Raw genomic sequence first — 21,849 nt, 5'->3', positions numbered from 1 at the left:
GTCTTATTTTACGCTGGCTACAACATTAGTCAGGGATTGCTGCACACTCAATGGCGGAGAACCATGAGAAATGTATATTTATTTGTGCAGAAATAGCAGAAAAGCTTGTGAATGTCCCAGACAATGCACGAAAAAAAAATATTTCATTGGACACTTTCCCAGCAACCAAAAACAGATTTCTATAGAAAAGCACTCTTTTAGCTTCACAAGAAAATACTCACTGGGCAGAAGATTAGGTACACCTGCAGAATCTAATGAGACAAGAGCTGTATCCGATATTCTTCCTATACATTCGTTTTCTGAAACGGTCTTAAATTTGTCTTACCTGATGTTTAACATTTCTTATTCATTATAATAAGTATATAATTAAAAATTTTATCTTATTTTGTAAATGGTCCAGTTTGACCCTGTCTGGTGGGAATTGGTGGGTGGTTGCAAAATTAAAACCATTCAAATATTTTTAACAAAAAGAAAATGGCAAAAGGTCATATTTATGATGGAATATTTCTAAGCAGGTCAATCTGACCCACACCACAACAGGAGTGGTATGCCATGTATGAGGGGTGGCAGGACCAAAAATAATGTCAACATTTAATAAAAAGAAAATGGCAAAGGCCATTAGATGATGTTTTATCCTAACACACATTTACATTGTAAAAAAAAAAAAAAAAAAAGCTATCATAAGGCCAATTTTACCTACAACATAAGGCAGCATTAATATATTGCACCATGTATGAGAGTTCGGGTGGAGGGTATTTTCAAAATTCTGACTATATATATATATATATATATATATATATATATATATATATATATATATATATGCAAATTAAGGTCAGCATTTGTTTTTACTAAAGATTTTGTTTTTTAAATGGTCAAACCCACCCTCCCCCACCCACCCCAAAAAAAAAGGGTGCGATGGGTATTGGTAAGTCAAAAGAATATTAAAAAAATCCAAAAATAACTAATGGCCAGTAGATTGTTTGCATTTTTTTAAGCAATTTGTTTCCAACCACAATAAACATATTGTTAAAGTAAACAAACCCAAGTTCTTTTTTGTAAAAGGACCTTTTGGATTTCATGATTTTGGAGTCAAGCTGAAAATTAACCACTCAGATTGAAGACAATTGATCAGTTTAATGGGTGTATGCACTCAACAAAAACAAGAAAAAAGAAAACATGCCAAATCGCGTGAGAGTAACCTATTCAAGAATCCATACATACATTATGACATTTAAAGTCAAGTGTCCTCCACTTATTAGGCAACAGTAGGTAGGTAGTGTGTTCTTTCAGTTATACAGTGAACCTTCACAGAAGGCGACTCCATCACGTGGCGCCGGCGAAAAATAAACTTCTAACGGCAAAGTGGAACCAAGGTGGCTTGACAGTGCAGGCATACAGTACCGTTTTTTAGTAGATTTAAAAAAAAAAAAAATAGAAAAAAATGCAGACACAGAATTAAAGTAATCAGCTGATAAGACATATTTTCTTGTAAAGTAGAAACAGACCAGTGAAACCTACAGAAGCTTCTCAACTAAATTATTATTCATATATAAATACCATTATAAAGTGCGCAAACACCAACAACATAACACCACATGGAACTGATATAGTTCTTATTTGTCAAAAAAAAAAAAAAAAAAAAAAAAAAAAAGGTACCTACAGTATATGCTGTCGGGGACAATGTTACAAAAGACATGAGCTGAATCATGTTGCAGCTGTCATGGAGGAACACGGAACACATGCTTACGCCTTCAACAGAGAACTCTTACGTGAGGTTGAACACCAGCAGAACAATGTGCAGTCTACATTCAAAGCAATGCTGACACACCAAGTGAGGCTCACATACAGGTTAACGCATGTTCAATCCAGCTAGACAATTATTTTAATCAGGGATATATACCTGTGTGTGTATATATGTGTCTATATATATATATATATGTTTGGGTAGATTACAGTAAAAAGTGTGTTTATCTTATGAATCCCAACTAAACCAAAAGAGGCTTTTACATGTAAAACAGACAAAAGATAGCACATGGCGCTACGAGCCACACTTTCACTCATTTCGACGGTGGTGACATGACGCTCGTGCCCGAGGGGTCAGGAGGCTTGGTCCGGAGTGGCCACAGCTGCGAGCCATCGTGCCACACTGGCACCCTGACAAGGAAACATTTGTCACATACAATGACCATGAAAATTCCCATTGTATGTACAGTATGCTTTGTAAAAGTGTACTGCTGTTTATCAATTTTTCCTCAATTATGTATTGCTGTCACGCCAACGCTGAGAGTTTGTTTTTTGGTGTTTTCATTTTTGTTCTCAAAAAATAAATACTATACATTGATACATACAATGCTGCTGACTATTCTCTCGCTGCTGTTCATTCACTTGTACAGTAACAGCACAGAATTGATATACTGACGTCCAGTTATCTGTCTAATCTTGCGTCATGCTTCCCTCTAGTGGTTAGCCTACAAACATTTCTCCGAGGAGTTTGCATACAAATAATTTAGACTTGGCAGCACATTGGCCATAGCGGTTAGCACGTGCGCCTGACAGTGAAGTGATACAGGGTTCGAATCTTGAATGGCGAACGATATTACCTCAACTGTCTGTTGAGGGCACACATGATGACCGGCGAGATCGGCACATGGTTTTCTGTGAGAAGAGACCAAAAAAAGGGTCATTCTTGTATCAGATATCAATACAGCGTTAACTTTACAACGTACGTTTGTCCCAATTTAGTTCTTTAGGGTTGTGTTTGATCGCACATAAACCATCAAATGAAGTTACGCTATGATTCTAGTTGACTCCAGCATTAGGACTGTGTGTACTACCTTGGTATTAAGTTTGTGATGAAGACTAGCGTCAGACAGCCAAGCATGTCTCAGGGCCTCGGACGCTCCCATCCTCCAACTGAAGAAACATTATTTTACAAATCAATCGTTGTTCAGGAGGAGAAATAAATGCAGCAGAATGTGATGGTGTACCTTTTATTGACAACGAGGAGTCTGGTGATGAAGTCTTTGGCCTCTTCAGACGTGTCCACAAACTCTTGCTCTTCGAAGTTCCACTGGCACGCCAAGATGTTGTTGAGCGTCTCATTGTCGTCGTCGCCCAGGAAAGGACAGAGGCCGCTCAGACTGAGCGGGGAAAGAGAGACATCCAGCCGTGTTTATTTTATGATGACATATCATTACATCTGTCAGCTGGGTTCGTATCGCAGCTTACATTGGGAGGGGCGGGTATGGCTAAATTAGCCAATGGCGTTACAAGTCTCCAATAACACCACAAAAAAATGACGAGATTCCGTGTTTTCATGCTTTTATTATTATTTTTTAAGTCACGAGAAACAATTGGAAAAGTCACTTTTATAAACAGAACCGCACACCCCCAACACTGAGTGATTTCAACCAGGGTGTGACAAGTGGGAATTAGGTGTACTATGATTCCTTTTCCTTTGTGTTTGGACCACAGAACATCAGAGACCTTTTAATATTCTTAAATTGTGTGTGTGTGTGTGTGTGTGTGTGTGTGTGTGCGCGGGGGGTTCCTTTTATGTGTGGCCTACTTACAGCATGTAGGTGATGACGCCAAGGCTCCACATGTCTGTATTAAATGACACAAAGTCGTAGTTGATCACTTCAGGGGCCAGAAACTCCGGAGTACCGAAATTGACGCGCAGCTTCTCCCTGGGTTTGTATCTATTGGGGAATAGAATCCTACCATTAAACTTCAAAGAAAAGGTCCACAACATTACACAAGCAGAAGGTGAACACTTACATTCTAGCGAGGCCAAAGTCGATGATCTTGATTTTATTAGTGACTCTGCTTACGCAAAGGATGTTTTCCGGCTGCAGTTTAAAAACAAAATAAAATCCACCACAGAGTTTAATGTAATGAATACAGGAAGAAAGATGTTTGGGAGTATTCACGTTACCTTTAAGTCCAAATGGAGGATGTACATTTTGTGCATGTGCTGCAGGCCCTCACAGATCTGCCTGATGAACACCACGGCGTCCAGCTCCATTAACGTGTAGTTTTCATCGATGATCCTGTCAAACAGCTCGCCCCCTCCAACGCTGGCGAAACCAAACAGCGCGTAAAGCATCTCAGCATCAAATGAATAAACTTGCATGCAAAGGAGGCAAAATCAGGGAAGTACTAATTAACTCAACCCTGGATAATTACAAGACTTTTTTTTTTTTTTTTTTTTACATCAGCAGCTAAAAACCTTCCTCCAAAACCGACCTGTTTCATGGATCAGTAGTGAGACCTGTTGGAGGCATGTCCGCTTATGTGTCATCCATCAAACTATCCATCACCCATCTAACAATAAATCTATCATCCATCCACCCATCAATCAATCTATCCATCCATCTATCATCCATCTATCCGTCCATCCATCCATCCATCCATGTCACCCATCTATCCATCATCCATCCAGCATCCATTTATCCATCTATTCATCATCCATCCATCAATCTATCATCATCCATCCATCCATCCATCAATCTAGCCTCCATCTATCCATCCATCTATCCATCTATCATCCATCTATCCAGCTTTCCATCTACAGTATCTAGTAACAGTCCATAATCTATTTTCGATTGCTTCTTTCTGTTTTGTCTCATCATGATGCATGTAAGGTACATTTTGATCACCCACTTGAGTTGCCAAATGTGATGCCCGCAAAGTTCTGGAGAGCAGCACCAAAAACCAGAGGATTAAAGCTGATCTCTATTATCTTCAATGAAGAATATCTTAACAAAAAGTAATGGCGTACTATTCAAGCACGAGGATGATGTCATTCCTAGACTCGTAAGCGGCGTACAGTTGGATCAGGTTGGCGTGGTCCAGATTGTTCATGACCTGGATCTCGTTCTTCACCGCCTCCTGGTAACGAAACAAGACAGGCGTCAGGAAGATGTTTAAACAGCAAGAAGCAGGACAACGTCAGCTGTTCTCAGCTACGGTGATGCCACACAATGCATCATCATCCTCGTCATCGTCCCAGGTCAAATATTTCGCACCTCGACGATTAAGATCCCTCCGGTGTCTCCTGTTATACCAGGGCGTGCTAAAAAATGTAAATGAGCCTTTCGCTTTTTATATTGCGCACTCGAGTAGACGTCTGCGTATCAAGTAGGACTCATCCATCATGGCGGTGATGCGAATGAGGGGAGGGGGGGGGGGATATACCTTTTCTTTCTGGGACCTGGCCTTGATGACCTTGGCTGCCAACGTCAGACCAGATGAGTTTTCAACACATTTGTGCACTTGGCCAAAACGACCCCTTTGGAGAAAGAGAAGACAGAAGAAAATCACATCTATCCGGCCACCTCCACTTCGCTCACCAGGCAACGACATCTTGATTGGCTTCTCGCGTGGTACTTCAAAGAAATGATCTGCGTGCAAACAAACAAGTCTAATCTGTTTTTTTCATTACATCGGAGCTCGCTGGTGCCTCTGCTTTGAAGATGCGGATTAACACTTGGTGATTAGCAAGCAGCTGGCACCAGAGATACAGTTTCACATACCGCTCAGTCCGGCAGTAAAAATAGACGCCAAGACTCTAGAGTTATGAAGCAGATAAGGCGAGGGGTAGGGGGGGGCGGGTTATACAAGGCTTCGTCAGTCACAGACAGGGGATGTAGGAACCCCTCCACTGACCAATAAACATGCCATCATCCTTCTTTTTGTTTTCAATTCATAAAGGACTTGAAGAGCGTCTCTCACCCGCCTAGGACCTCCTGCCAGTTGATGGTGTAGAAGTTGCTGATCTGGTTGGGCTTGGCAGACACGACGCGGTGATTGAACGGCGCTGCCGGCGGTGGAGTCGTGTCTAAAGTGGGGTGAAGACATCATCCGTGCTCAGAAGTCAGGCGACAACATTCCGTCTTCATCGATTGCCATTGTCAATTAGCTGAGCATTTTTGTATTTATTTTTTGCCCTGGTTCCCTGCTCATTTCAGGAATCAGTTAAAAAAAATAATATCAGTTACTTACAAACTCAATGGTCAGTGTCCTCCATACTTGTGATAATCGCTGTCATTTTATTGTACCCCAGCCTCGCAAAAAATGAAACTTGGAACCGATAACATCTACTTATAGTAACACTTGATTATGAATAAGGTGCTTTTCTGGGGTCACAAGGTAACAGGTCAGCGTGAGGCTGCAGAGGTGCGCCCACGATGCGTGTGAGCGAGAGTGCACGACAAATAATTGGCACTTACCGATCAAGTATTGTTTTACATCCCCAGGTTCTTGTTGTTCCTTAGTCTCGGCTTTGATTTTCTTCCTCTCTTGCGCCAACCTCTCTCTCAGGTCAAACTGGAACTCAACCCCATCCGCCCGGAAGACGGCCCAGTCCTCCTCCTCCTCCTCCTCCTCCTGCTCCTGCTCCGGCTCGTCCTCCTTATTCTGCTCCTTATTCACCTCCTGCTCCTGGTGCTCTTCCTCCTCAGCCTCCAGGACTTTGGTGTATTCTTCCACCCCCACAACTTCTTCAGTCTCAAAGGAGCCGGCGGCGACGCAGAGCTCCGTCGTAGGGTCCGGCTCAGTTTTGGAAGATGGGCAAGTGGCCTCACAGTCGTCACTAATGGAACAACATCAATGTTTTTCGGATATACAGTACATGTAGTTATGGATACATACTGTGGGACAGAAGGACTAAATTAGAGATAATTTTCTGTACTTTATAAATTAAAGGTATTATTATATGTATTATTATTAGAGTATTTATTATATAAATAAAAAAACAATTTTCATTATACATTTCTAAAATAATTTCAAATTTTATAATTAAACTGATTATATTTTCTGTTTAATGTTGTTGTATTTACTTTTTTATCAATTATTGCTTTGCTTTATTTTACATTTACAGTTACAGTTTATAACTGCTGAAATATCGTGTTAATATTGTGGTAATACTAATATAAATTTACAGTGAACCCCCACTGCGGCAGAAATCTTCCAGACCCACCACCAATAGGAAAAATAATCTACTTATAAAACATTTAAAATAAAAATAAAATAAATAATACATGAAATAACTTGAAAAGAAATACTGTGTTCCGTATTTATTGCCGTGGAGCCCTGTGGTGCACTGCGCTTGCTTTGAAAGTGCTTCGCAAATACTGAAGCTACTATACCTTGCATCTGTTTGTTCGTTTTGATTGTCAGACTCAGAGGATTCTTCTTCCACCGTGATTTCCTCCACCTCTATCTCCACCTCCTCTTCCTCCTCCTCCTCGAGTGTTTCCTCCTCAAATTCCTCTTTGACCTCCTCCTCAACTACTTCCTGCACATTAAGCACCTCCTCGGTAACGTCCACATCTTCATCAGCCACCTTTTCCTCATCGCCTTCAGCGCCAAGCCCCTCCTCCTGGGAGCTTTGGGAATCTTCCCGCAGGCCGCTGTCAGAGTCGGGGTCGGGAACGTCAGCTTCCGGATTCAAAAACACGGCGCTAAGCTGCTGAGCTGACTTCTCTGCATTCTCCCTGTTGAGTTTCTGCACCTCTTCTCGAAGCAGCTCCTGCTTCTTCAATGAGATAGCTACAAAACGTTCCAAGGAGAGTAAGTATTACATTGAGCGTCCCGTATAAGAACGTAGAAGCTCAAGGAAAAATAAAGAAAAATATATATTTTTTTATGATAAGATAACTTCAGCCTCGAGATTTTTAATTCTTACAGGCAGGGGTGACGTAACAGGGCCCCAAATCCCTGGCAACACCGCTGCCTACAGGAGTAATTTCCTAAAATATATTAAAATGTATTAAATTAGATGTTTTTTTTATTTGGAATGTGCCTTACATAAGGGAAAAAGAAAAAGAAAAATAGCGTGCAATTTAAGTGCGCATGTTGGGAAATGGCAGGTTCAGTTCAACATATAACCAAAAATCAGAAATATATTTCGATTCTATTCTATGGATTTCAAATCCGTAATCAAGCAATCTCAACAGGGGAAATAAAATTATCCAAGGAATAATAATAGATTGATATTTTACATTTATATTTTAGGTATCAAGCGGTACGAATGACTCCTATTACTATGTAATTACCTGGTGTGTCTGGTGGCTTCATCGTCTTTTGGCCTATGGGGGTCAAACAGGTCTTCTCTGCACCATCTTTACTGTGGTCCTGGAACTGTGAAGTAAAAGTCATTAAAAATCACAGACGCTCTCAAAAGTGCAGCATTTAATCCGCAAAATTGCACTGATTTTACTACAAACGGTACAGTGTAAAAATAAGGAATGAGAAAAGTGCAAATTTATAAATAATACAGAGGCACAGCTCTTAATGAGCGTCAGTAGACCTACGAGGCTTCCACATTTGCGAGCGGCGAGGAAATGCTTTGGTCCGTGGAACTTTGTCCTGTGAGATGACGGTAGCATAGCTGGCTCACAAACAGCGGCTATCTCTGCATTCCCCTTTTGGGCTTTGTTAGAGGTAGTTTTCTAGTAAAAAGACAAGATTGTAGCGCTTAGTAGGGTTACGACGATACACGATCGCATCACGTCGCATACGAATAAAGACAGATGAGTGGCACAACACACACAAAGCAGGACAAACAAGTTTGCCTGTCAGAATTTCAATAAGAACAGAAATTGTTTGAAGTTCGGACGATCAATCAGCGTAGATAAAAATTCCTTTCCTACGGTGACGATATAACAGAAATTTGCAAGTTGGAACTTTCAATAAATGTGTGTATGACAATTACTTCCAGGCTAGAAATAATAAATAATAAAACACTTTGAGGAAAAACAATAAGCACTGCAATAACTGAGTGTGCCTTCTCTGAAACCGTGACAAACCGAAGACTTTTAGAGAACCATTGTGTGTTTGGACTGCAGTAACTATTGTTTAATTTTCTGGGGTAAATTATCATGACCCTGCTGGGGAGGCGGTGACGGTAGAACTCAACTTGCTTCGAGGGCTCCAGAAACCTGGCCTGATCCCAGTATCTTGAAACATATCTGACTGGGACGTTTTAGTTTCAGGAACTACACGTATCAAGAACAAAACGTTCCTGAAACTTTAGGATGACAACTCAGTGCTATGAGCTGATGGCACGACTGGATTGATTTTTCTTGCCTTTAACCATCTAATTCTGGTGGGGAAATAGAACATTTGGCAATAAAATATTTGGACCCAGTTAACTACATGTGGGGGCAGCAGTACAGTCCCTGTACTTGCGTGGGTTTTCGACAGGTAGTTTAGCTTCCTCCCACAATTCAAAAACATGCACATTAGGATCATGAAGACAATTGTCCATAGGTGTGAATGTAAAGGCGTATGCTTGTTTGTTGGGATGTGCCGTGTGATTGCCTGGCTTGATTATACCCCGCCTGTGGCCCAAAGTCAGCTGGGATAAGTTCCAGCTCTTCCGCGACCGTCACAAATACAAGCACTATAGAAAATGGATAATTACGTTTTGTTATTTCAAAGGGTTTAAGTTGGTCTGATCCAGTTCAACTCCTGTGTCATATTACATTTCTAAAATGTATAGCAGTTAACATTTCTTTATCGCAGGGTCAATGCTTGACACAAACAAATATTTTTTTACACGTAAAAAGCACAAGTATGAATGGTTGAATCTTCCGGTAGTGAATGACAACACCAGGTAAACCTGATGACGTTAGAGACATGACAATGGAAACACATGGATGATTATTGTTGCAAACAAATAAGCAACAATTCCCTTTGTTTTCAAGTTCCACTCACGCACGCGCTGATCGGTACGACAGGATGCCGTTGATTATTTGTGGCAGATGGATCGGCGGCAGAAGGCCAGTGAATTTATAGCTTATCGCTCGTTGCGCTCGGTCACAGAATGCAACACGTCGGAGTCCAACCTTGAATGGAAAATATTACAAGTGACCGTAGGCCTCGGTCCAAATGCCACAGCTGAGGAAACTCACTAAACACCGGGCGCTCAGGTTAACATGGAAAAAACTGTCTTGAACCCACTGTGGGGGTCTCACATTTGCTGCCGTGAGGTAAACAGCACACAGGGGATATTTACGGTGCCATGTCTCCCCGGTGACAGCGACACTTGCTGCAGATCAAATCACTGATTGAGAGAAGCAAGGAGAAACAAATTCCTCGGCAGAAATTTAGGAACGTCACACCTGTAGTGGTAGACAAGGACGGACTCTAAGAGGTCTGACGACAACAGAAATTCCCTGAAGCGTGTGTCAAGTTCTTTTGCTTGTAACCCTGGATTCATTATGTGCATTCAATTAGTATGATGTTGATGTTATGTTCATTCTTCATGACACTGCGTTGCACTGCGACATAAAATATGTTTTAAGTAGGTGACAACCTTATCGTTTATGCTCGTTTCTTGGTTACACAAGTCATGATAGGCATGCACTGATAATACATTTCAGAGTGCCAATGAATGCCACTCCTGATGCCAAAAAAACACTTAGAGACCTTCCAATGAGGTTGATAATTGGCAGCAACTGAAGGGAAAAGAGCAGGCTTTTAAGGGAACTTGATTATGTGCATTGGCCTAAAATCTATTTTGTGGCGAGGTGGGGCATGAGACGAGGAACATTTCTTGCATATAAACTATTCACTTGTTTTGAATCATAGGAATTCCTGGATCGCTTGCAAATGCAACGCCACTGCTTTTTAACACCTTAACCAATTTGTAGATGTAAGGGACGCCTACAAACGTGACAGGGGAAAAAATCGCCATGCGTGTTCTGACTGCTGTGTGGTGTACTCGAGATGCCCAACACAGCAAACCACACATAACGATATCTCCATTGACAATCGCAAGTCTCCTCCCCACAACCTGATTTCTGTTGTAGTACAAACAAAAACTGAGCCGTGAGAGGCAGTATGATCCAACGATGCATGGTGATCGGAACTATTGAACAGATTAAACATTTACGATTGTCGGCCCTGACTGTTTTCTGATCAGTTTGGGAAAGAAAAGTCAACGGACCACAAGATAATCACTGAGGATAATATTTTAGAGACATCTTCATAATTGGGCTTTTGATTACTTTTATTGCAGTCGGAATGTGTGTGTCCCACTTACGTAAGAGTCACGATACTCTGGCAAATCCTTGACGTCATTGCCAAAGCATTGCATCTGTCCACTGGCTAATCCTTCTCATGGCAGATGTCCAATATTTAAAAAAAGTTGTTGTTGTTTGGACTTCCCGAAACAATCATAAGTGTGCCACACTTTTTGTTCTTTGCTGGAATTTGTATTGATTTGATTGTGTGAAAATGGCAACATCTGAGTGTGGTTCAATGTAGACGGGGGTCCTCGGTGTATGACCAGAGTTCAGTTCTTAAATTTCCTGATATCACCCAAATTTGTACGTAGGAACACACATATCAATAACCTTTGTAAATGCATTAGTAAAGTCAGAATTATACAACGGAGTTTTTCCGAAAGAAAAAATATGAGCCAAAGAAAAGAGCTCAGAATGCGCCAATCCAAATCATGTGCAGTGGCCTCGGCAAAGATTTCCACTCTACTGAATGCCATCGAAGTTCATTGCATGATGATGAAATGGTATGCGGTATGCAAAGTACTTTGGCACTCTTATCAGATGCAATTTTACAATGCGGAAGTTTGAAACAGTGAGCAACACCCATTGTTACCCAAATTAGGCTTAGAGATTGCAGCGCTTTATCAAGGAACAACTGAGACACAAAGACTGTCAAAAGTGTGCCAAAGGGAGAACAAGAGGATTTCTGACTCATCACACTCCACTGACACCAGACTCCCAATGTGTCCAAGGGATTTGAGCCCTTTAAGACCACAAACACTGTGCCCCTTATCCAAAAACAGAATTTCTAAAGAGGCCACTCGCGTTTCACCACTGGCCCCAAGCCGTCACACGTGCCCGGCTTGGAGTCGCGCTGGCTCGTCTCACGCCAGTCGGGCCAAGCCATGCTAAGGGTGTGCACATGCATATAAGCCCTGCAAATTTATCTCACAAGCCAGATCGCGTGTAAAATAGTGTTGCTGCTGTGATCCATTTCACATCTTAGCAAAATCACCCAAAGATGTCAGAAGTAATGGTAAGACTGGAATGGTGACCAACATTTGAGACTGTGTTGTTTCAGTATTCCTCACCTTCTCTGGCTTTTTAATTGTGTCTGATGATTTCCTCTTTGGGACTTGCTTTCCTTTGTTACCCTTGCTCGCAGTAGGACCTTTGAACATGAGCTCCATAACTCTGGAGCTCTTGACCGTCTCCCCGATGAAGCTGATCACCTGCTGCATGCTGAGGACCAGTTTCTCCATTCCCTCCAACTTCTGAGCGTGAATCTCTGAGCGCTGGTGGACCGCCGACATGATGGTGCTCATTTCCTGGTAAATCTCCTTGACGTCTTGTCCCTGCGACTGACCGTTCTCCTTTTCATCCTTTTCAATACCACTGGACTTGGCATCCAAACGAAAAAGGACCTTCTCTTGAAGGTTGATAAGCTTGTCCATCTTGCCACTCAATGACTCAATCCGATTTTGGATGAGGTCAAAACTGCTGTGGTCGCCCACCCGCTGGCCTAGCACCATTGTCTTCATAGACGAACTCATGGCTCTTCCAGTGAAAAATCACGTCAAGACACCAACTCTAGACAATAGCGAGAAGGGTAACGTCCGTGAAACAGACGGAAAGACTTTTGTTACAATCGGAGCCAGCTCTACCCTTCAATGCTCCCGTCAAGTGTGCGTTGTCAATTAATATTCCGGTAAAAAAGGTTTAAGGATGAAAAATGATCAGTCACAAGTAATCACGACTGCGGAAGATCAGTAAAGAACCTAAAAATAACTTGCAGTAAACCATCCAGTAAACCTAGAGGTCTCTCGCGCAATATTCCTGGTGCCTGCTCCTGTCCACACTATTGGGATTGCAGTGAGCCAGCGGACCTAAATGTAAATGGTCAGATTGCGTCAGCATGGGTCAAGTGTTTGGGGAGGGGGCTTGGCACTGCTCGGGCTATGAGACATTTGAGAGCGTTTAAGTGCTAAGCCCACCAGTATCACTCGCCGGCCCAGTGTCAAAATGGTCACTGCACACACTACTTGAGTGGCACAGGGGGATGATAAAGCTTGCTTGCTAATGAAAGGGCAGAGACAACAAGTGAGGATTAGATAGCCCTGTTTCTAACCACTGAATACAAACGCCAGAGCATATTAAATGCAAGTTGTGCAGCACTTTTGTCACACTAGGAACCTATTGTATTCAGTGTTACAAGGTAGTTTTATTTACAGAATATATATATGTTGAAGATCATCAAACAAATGTAAATATCAGACAAAGATTTTTAATTAGTTGTCATGCTATCAACGTAACAAGAAAGCTAGCATGATATTAACTTCTTAGTTATAGTAGAAACTTAGCTCGCCAGTTAGCATGTTAGTTAGCTTGTTAGTTATACCAGAAACTTAGCTCACTAGTTAGCATGTTACTAAGGTTGTTCATTAGTTATACTGGCAACTTTATTAGTTAGCCCTTTAGCTTTTTAATATGTTAGTTGTCATTTTAGGAAATGAGTTAGTTAGCATGTCAAGAACTTATTAGTTAGTTAATTAGTCTAGCAAATTAGTTCGCACGTTAGCAAGTTAGCTTGTTATAGCATCGTAACAGCAATTTAACTAGCTAGTAGGGTAACAAGTTTGCTAGTGATCATACTAGCAATGGCGTTACTTAGCAAGTTAGTTTGTTAGTATTGTATAAGTACTAGTTAGTTATGGAAATTAGCGTCTAAGTTATTATGCTAGCAGATTAGTTAGCATCTTAGCTAGTTAGTTAGTTCAATGGTACAATCCACTCCAGAATCAAAATGGCAGTCTGTCCTGTTTGAAACAGAATTTATCTGGAAGAGTCTAACAATTGCATCATATGCCACTAAAACAGTAACACGAGCAGGAATTGTTTGCTAACACCGATATTGTGAAGTCAAGTATGTTAAGTGGAAAACAGTTATCAAAACAGATATTAATAAAAAAATATATCAACTTGAAGAGGGCTGAGCGCCACCTACAGTCTAGCAGCAGGCATCCATACATGGGCCTACTGTACGGTTTCCTTCAGACACATGTTTACAACTAAGGACGATGCAAGTAGTCAGATTTAATCCTTTCTTCAAGTTACCTTGAGTAAACAGTGTATATAATTACTCTATGTTCCAAACGAAGAGCCATGTTGCAATTCCAACACTATCGGGAGGAATGTCTAAAGGGGCCCTTGATTCCATCCATCTTTAGGGGACATACAGTACAGTTAAGATGATTGGCCTGGCTGCTGAAAAAAGAGATGGCTGACACGAATGATTAATCATCAGCCAGCTCACTGACAGACACATCCACTGATAACCAGCATGGAAGAGCTAATTTTAACTGTACACTCGCAATATGAATGTAATCCACATTCCCTCTCAAACACAATGTATGCTGGTGTATCCAAACAGACTCAGCACACAAGGTAGAAGCTGATATTAAAGTCATGAAGAAAAACCTCGCCGACATTCTGCAGACGCCATAGTCGAGGTGACTCAAATAATCGGACATTCTAAATCCCAGTGGAGCACAGCGGCAATGTGGCTCGCTCGAGCCGCCGCGATGACACTTGACAATGTCGGAGGCGCGCACTGCAAACTGAGCCAGAGTGACCTCGGCCAAATTTGCCACACTGCTGTCGTCCAAGCCAAGAACGGAGCTCACGGTGCAGCGAGCCATGACCGGGGGCTTTGCAGACCCAGCAGTATGACACTTGACTCTTATTAAATTAATGACAAAGGTAGCCTATGCTTATTTGAAAAAGCGTCAGGAAAGAACACGCACTTCTGACGCGACGGAAACAGAGCTGAGATCCGTCACGCCGGCAGGGACGGCGTTGACGCTCACACCTGCCCTGGGTTGCCAATAGATGACAGACGGCGAGGTCATTTGCTGCATGTCGGGTCAATTTAAGAGACATGGAACCTGTGTTGTGCATGGGACAAGCTGGAGTCCCTTACATGTATGAAATGATGATAAAACTGTGTTTACCTCTACTTATTCGGTACAAGTGTATCTATTGAAAAGAAATCTGCCTTTGCAATATCGACTCAGAGGCTATCCTTCTTGATAAAGTTTAGTATTACCAACCGTTGTGCTGTGGTACCAGTGTTGCCAGTTACCTTGAAAAAGTAACTTAGTATCTTCACTGATTACTTGATTTGAAAATAACTAAACTAGATTACAAGTAATTTTTTCAATTACTTTCAGGAGCTGCCAAGTGCCAGGAATATTACTTATCTACAGTACAAAAAGAGCATTTGCTTAACCGTACCCATTACTTGGTAATATACACCAAACAGGTTACAGAATGACGTCATCAACTTGAACCAATAACTGAAATATTAGTGTACAACCCCAATTCCAATGAAGTTGGGATGTTGTGTTAAACAGAAATAAAAACAGAATACAATGATTTGCAAATCATGTTGAACCTATATTTAATTGAATACACTACAAAGACAAGATATTTAATGTTCAAACTGATAAAATGTATTGTTTTAGCAAATAATCATTAACAAAGTTCAAAAGCCAGCATCTGTGATGGTATGGGGCTGTGTTAGTGCCAATGGCATGGGTAACTTACACATCTGTGAAGGCACCATTAATGCTGAAAGGTACATACAGGTTTTGGAGAAACATGTGCTGCCATCCAAGCAAAGTCTTTTTCATGGACGCCACTGCTTTTTTCAGCAAGACAATGCCAAACCACATTCCGCACGTGTTACAACAGCATGTCGTTGTAGTAAAAGAGTGCGGGTACTAGACTGGCTTGCCTGCACTCCAGACCTGTCTCCCATTGAAAATGTGTGGTGCAGTATGAAGCGTATAATACGACAACAGAGACCCCGCCCTGTTGAGCAGCTGAAGCTTTACATCAAGCAAGAATGGGAAAGAATTCCACCTACAAAGCTTCAACAATTAGTGTCCTCAGTTCCCAAACGTTTATTGAATGTTGTTAAAAGAAAAGGTGATGTAGCACAGTGGTAAACATGACCCTGTCCCAGCTTTTTTGGAACGTGTTGCAGACATAAAATTCTAATTCTAATTCTTTATGATTATTTGCTAAAAACAATCAATTTTATCACTTTGAACATTAAAGATCTTGTCTTTGTAGCGTATTCTATAAAATATAGGTCGAACATGATTTGCAAATCATTGTATTCTGTTTTTATTTATGTTTAACACAACGTCCCAACTTCATTGGAATTGGGTTGTAGTTGAAGCCACAAACTGTCAAATTCCACTTAATTGGTCAAAATATTATCTACTACAAACAATGCATCTTTGTTCATCTATCTGTGGCAGTGACATATAGTGACATGCATAAGAATTAAATGCTGTTCCACTACATGGTAAAACTAACCTATATATTCACCTTTTGCCATTCATACAACAGAATAGCTTTGTGATCAACGAAACTGGGCCATATTTCATACTGAATGAGTACATTTTTAAGTAAACTGAGACAGGGTTAACAATATGTATTGGATTTTAAAATATTACTAGAATGGAATTATATAAAAAAATCTAATTAACTTAGTCACGAGGTGCGTTATCCAGTTAATATAAACGCCGCCCTCAATTAAACACCTCCCTTTTGCCCATCAGGAAGAAAGAGTAGTAACTGTAATTATCTGTTCACATACTCTTATTGTTCAGTTAAATATTGAGCGGTTGACGAGGGATTAGCCAATCTAACTTTAGAGTTTTAGGATTGCGGTTCGAATCTCGGTTGAAGCCGTCCTTTGTGGAGCTTGCATGTTCTCCCCGTGCTTGTGTGTCTGGGTTTTTTTGTTTGTTTTTTTTGTTTTTTGTTTTTGCGGGTACTCCGGATTTCCCCATATTCCAAAAGCAATGCATGACTTGAAATTGTCCGTAAGTGTGGATGTGAATATAAATGGTTGTCTCTATGCGCCCTGCGATTGGCTGGTGACCAGTTCAGGCTGTACCAAAGTCAGCTGGGATAGGCTCCAGTTTAGCGTGACCCTGATGAAAACAAATGCTGTAAAAAAAAAAAAAAAAAATGTTTAAATGGATGAATGGATGCCGAGCGCATTTGAACTCTGTTGCTAACCAAAACATCAGCACTGAATCACATAAGCAGTCTTTTTGTGTGTATGGAGTGTTACTGCGTGTTATTTGAAAGTTTCTTAAACTTATGGTCGCCTATTCCACATATTCTCTTAAACTTATGGTCGCCTATTCTACTCTTCATGATTTACTGTATGTGTAATTATATTTTTGCTTTTATTTTAAACTCCCCTTTGACATGCATTGTAATGTACCCACTAATAACTTTTTGATTGTGTCAAATGTTTGCACAAAATGCCCCTCAGCAGTTGTTTAAATATGACCCCAGTCACTATTTGTAGCGATGGGCTAAGAACATTAGTTTTTGAGTTAACATTGTCGCAGAGGTATTAATTGAACAAAGTAAATTTTTGTGGTTGTACAGCAGTCTGCAGTGGTGAAAAACTGCACTAAGAGCTGCTTTTGATATTTTAGTTACTTCTTTTAGCCCCCAGCAGGGGATATAAACACACCCGTGCGGTGTTGAGACTTTTGACAAATATATAGTATGTGTCACTCACTCATTACAGCGAAACCAGTACCAAAGAAAATAAGTTATCATGAATGTCTTTTAAGCATTCCCTCATCCGAGTCTGTGTGCACCCACAAGCGCACATCCAAACAACCTCAACGCATAGTGTGGCAGCTGTTCAATTAGCTGGTGTGCAATTAAATGATCTTTAGCTATTGTGACTGCAACATTTCTTACGTTCTGTTTGGAGACACTGTCCATTGAATAAATGCTATCCTGTACAACGCTTTTGTGCATGTGACCGCCAAGGTGCAACTGGACATATCATGTGTAAATAGTACGTCTTTCCTGCAAAGTCATTTTCACTTTCTGGTCAATGTAAAAAGAAATAATAATAATAATAATAAATAAATAAATAAATAAAAGGATATAAAATATATATATTAGCAAATATATATTTATATTTAAATTTTGCCGTTTTTGCTATTTCTCACTGTGCTAATTTTTTATTCCTGGTTTGATTGATTCTCAAAAATATAAACTAGGATATCTAAAGTCTCCATGTGATCTCAGGGGAATTTAATAGGAAGCGATACAAAAGCGCTGGCCATGAGCGCAAAACACCCACTCACAGAAAAATGGAAACTGTCAAAGAGATGTAGTACATAACGTTTGTTGTAAACAACTTATTTTTTTGTAAATATTAAAAAATATATATATATTTATATTTTGTTTCTTTCTATCCGGCTAATCATTACAATATTTTTTTATTCATTATTTTAAAAATATACATTAGCATTTTTTCTTTTGTTTCTTTCTTTACATATATTTTAAAATGGTGTCTGTGTCAAGCTGCATTTTATGCTTTTATTCTAATATCCTTGCTTATTTACTTCATCTTACTGAGACTTTCATATTGCTAGTAGAGAATTTCATCTGCTTTATTTTGTTAGCCTCTTTTATTTTGGATTTGTGTTGGGTCTTATTGTTCCTTTATTGCAAGCCTCTGTCAGTTTGCCATCGATGACGCTGTTTCCTTTTACTTCAGGAAATGCTTGTGTCTCTATGTTTCTTGACAGCATTTACTGTGCAAAGTGTTTTGCAATTTACATTACCTATACAGTATTTGAACGAGTTATCTAATTGATTGCATTTGCAGCGCTATTGTAACTCGCATGGAAATCTCCTTTTTCGGTATTTGGTGATATGCCTGACCCCCTGCTATCAGGCTGTTTGGCAAGGGGTCTATGTGATCAGTTAAAAATGGAGCGTGGCCTCCTGGTCAAAGAACAAAATGTCCCGGGAGGCGAAGGGCCACTGATCTGCGTGGCTTCTCTCCAGTTAGCCTCGCTCTGGTCGCTCTGCCTGCCAGCCTTGGCTCTACTTTACCTCGGAAACTCGTGCACTTAAATGTGTGTGTGGCACCCATGAACCTTAATTCCCCCACGCTAATGTCTCCCCACTGTTCTTTTGCTATCACCCTGTGTGTTTTCTCAGCATGCAAACATATTTTTTACATTTCAAAACCGCTACATTGACTTGATGGATTTATTCCCATTCATGCTTCAAAGCCTTTTGGAGCGATGTACACAGGCGCCTTGAGATACGAATGACCTGACTTATGAGTTTTCCGAGATACGAGCCAATCCATACAGATACAGCCGTCAGCCGCCAGCTTTGTTGCTTTGATTTACAAGCTTAAATTTAAGATACAAGCGCTGTACGGTGGAAAGTGACTCAACTTGCTTCACCAGTGGCAGAGGTTTCGCCAATATAATTACTAATAATTCTTCAACAAAACAGCTCTTTATTGCTACCCTCAGCTGAGAATTACTGTGAGACTAAACATACGGTAAAACAAAGACTTACATGTTGTGTATTTAAAGCAACCACATAGCCTGTTTCCTGAATGCTAACATATAATGATGGGAAACACAACTCTAGATAATTAGCATCTATGTGGCAGTGTTGGTATCCTTTTAACAGCTATCTGAACACAAATGTTGCTGAAACACATGTAGACGGACCAAATAAGAATATGCACAGGCATATATTCTTAATTCTTTGCAAAGAACGTGTCGTTATTGCTTGACAATAGGAATTTTTACCAGCCGCGAAAGCAACATACGCCTATGCACATTTTTGGGGGGAACTCAAATCATCTGTAAGCCATTTATTTTGAAGGGTAATGTTTTATGATGAGTTACTAATGATAAAGTGTTTTGGATGATCACTTGTGCCTGCCATCTGTGGCGCTACCAAGATTAGCCAGCTAACCTAAGGAGGCTAGCTCTTGCTTGCAATGTTGGTCTCGGCTTACTGCTTTTAGCTTTTGAATGATAACTATTATCCAGCATGTGCAACAAATGTTTCTCTCTTTTAAATATGATAAACATTGATGTTCGTCTTACACTTGCTTTTGAAGTCAAGCGCTCTTGCGGAGGACGAGGCCGTGCCGCGCTTATCATTCCATCATTACGGTATCGATACGCTCGAGGATGCTACACGAGACATTTCGGGTCAATGACAGAATGCGGGAGGTCGCATGGGAAGAGCTTTGTCACATAGTGATGGATCTGCTGTGCTAAATGTCATTGTAGAGCTCCTAAATGTCAAAGGAGCAATGGAAACAAGAGAACGGCGGCTTGTCTCTGAGGTGGCACACTCCTAACTAAGGCTTTACCGAGAACTGCTGAATGAGCGCGTTTAATGCGCTGATTAAAATCTATTTCAACGATTTTAGAGGCAAAGAACCTGTTTCTAGTAATCTGTGTAAAAGAGTGTCTTCAATCGCAGCGCGTTGGACGCTGCCAAGCACCAGCAGTGTGAATCACTAGATGGCGGTAAACGCATGTCGTAAACTCAAACTCTGTACCGTACAATGCCTGACACGCCGCACTCGCTCGTAAACGCCAGTGGCCTAGTTTGCTCACGTTTAACTCCTCCAGCTGCTGTGCACAGAATGACCAGGCAGGTTAAACACTTGCACACAAGCGTTCACACTGATGAAGGCTGGAATGAGCGCCCACCATTTCATAGCAAACTTTCTGTTACCTTCAAATTTCAATATCATGTTGCTTCCTTTTTAAAAAAAAAAAATAATAACCTTACTTAAGTTTTTTTTTTTTTAAATAACAAATAACTTTGCCTAATTTATTTCGGACAACTAAGTCAAATAAACTAACATATTGATATATTTTTCAGTCTGCCCTGTCCACATTGTTGACCACAACATCAGTGTTCTTTTGACCTAAGCAATATAAACTTTAAGAAAACAAAACTTTTTTTTTTTTTAAATCCAAGTTTGAGTTTACTGTTTTTGTTTTTTTACCTTTTGTGACACTGATACTTTTCTTTTACCTCTGTTTTGTTGACCCAAACACATTTTAACATGTATTGCACAAAAATGGACTTCTGTATTTAAGGCATCACGGTATTCAAACACTATTCAGTGATGGCACAATTGAGGCTGTTTGGCGCCTTGCTCAAGGGCTCGCTTATGACGCGAGATGTCACGGATTCAAATCTCATACACACGCTGTACTTATAGCGCAGTGGAAACGTGAGGCAGATATGCGAAACATATGGCACACGGCGATGCCCACATTGAGTATATTCAGTTGAAAGTGTAATAAATATTTTATGATAAGAAGCAATCAAACGAATTTACCATGTCATACAATACAGTATTTGCGTACGTGCAAAAGTACTATGAATTCCTCTCAGAAAATGCAATAAGAACTGGTTTTGGGGGGGAAGGGTTTCGTTTATGAGCGTAAAAAGAAAAAAGTGTAAATGTGTCAGAAAAAAAAACTTTCAGGGAAAAACAACTTCCCCTATATTGATGACAATTCCCGATCAAATTGCAAGACTCGTCATGAAGTGTTCGATATTTCGCAAGATGCTGACATTGTAGCATTGTTGAAGAAAAACAATTATGACAGAAGGCAAGAGGCGTTTGCATAAAACATTGTACCATTTGCCAGAAGGTTAACCCTCATTTTAAGTTCTTGGTCAAATTAGATTTTAAAGTATTAGGTAAATTTGAAAAAAATTAAATAAAATTGGAAAGAAACAAAATAAAAATAATTATATATATATATATATATATATATATATATATTATACTGGCCACATTATTGTAATATAAATTTCATAACTTTTTAATTAGCATTTTTGGTTAATTCATTTTATGACTTTCCATGCCGGTCAGACTGACTCATTAACAAACATAACTGGACGGTTAACAATAATTGAATACTATAGG

The 21,849-nt window shown here is 40.3% G+C and overlaps 1 protein-coding gene across 1 annotated transcript; it reads right to left on the bottom strand.

Annotated features, from left to right (window-relative positions):
* Nucleotides 1-1,665: 1,665 nt before the first annotated feature.
* Nucleotides 1,666-12,571, bottom strand: mylk4a (myosin light chain kinase family, member 4a). The gene is made up of 15 exons (XM_061693185.1): nucleotides 12,110-12,571; nucleotides 8,322-8,459; nucleotides 8,064-8,148; nucleotides 7,155-7,557; nucleotides 6,237-6,598; nucleotides 5,740-5,845; nucleotides 5,203-5,296; nucleotides 4,787-4,896; nucleotides 3,941-4,082; nucleotides 3,784-3,854; nucleotides 3,576-3,704; nucleotides 2,991-3,143; nucleotides 2,838-2,916; nucleotides 2,604-2,658; nucleotides 1,666-2,157 (listed from the first exon to the last, which is right to left on the bottom strand). Exons 1-14 carry the CDS (start codon nucleotides 12,569-12,571, stop codon nucleotides 2,605-2,607), a joined length of 2,388 nt encoding a protein of 795 aa, XP_061549169.1. The 3' UTR covers nucleotides 1,666-2,157; nucleotide 2,604.
* Between the last annotated feature and the right edge of the window lie 9,278 nt (nucleotides 12,572-21,849).

The sequence above is a fragment of the Phycodurus eques genome, chromosome 13, assembly GCF_024500275.1.
Source record: "Phycodurus eques isolate BA_2022a chromosome 13, UOR_Pequ_1.1, whole genome shotgun sequence".
Lineage (NCBI taxonomy): Eukaryota > Metazoa > Chordata > Actinopteri > Syngnathiformes > Syngnathidae > Phycodurus > Phycodurus eques.
This window is presented reverse-complemented; position numbering and strand designations above follow the sequence as displayed.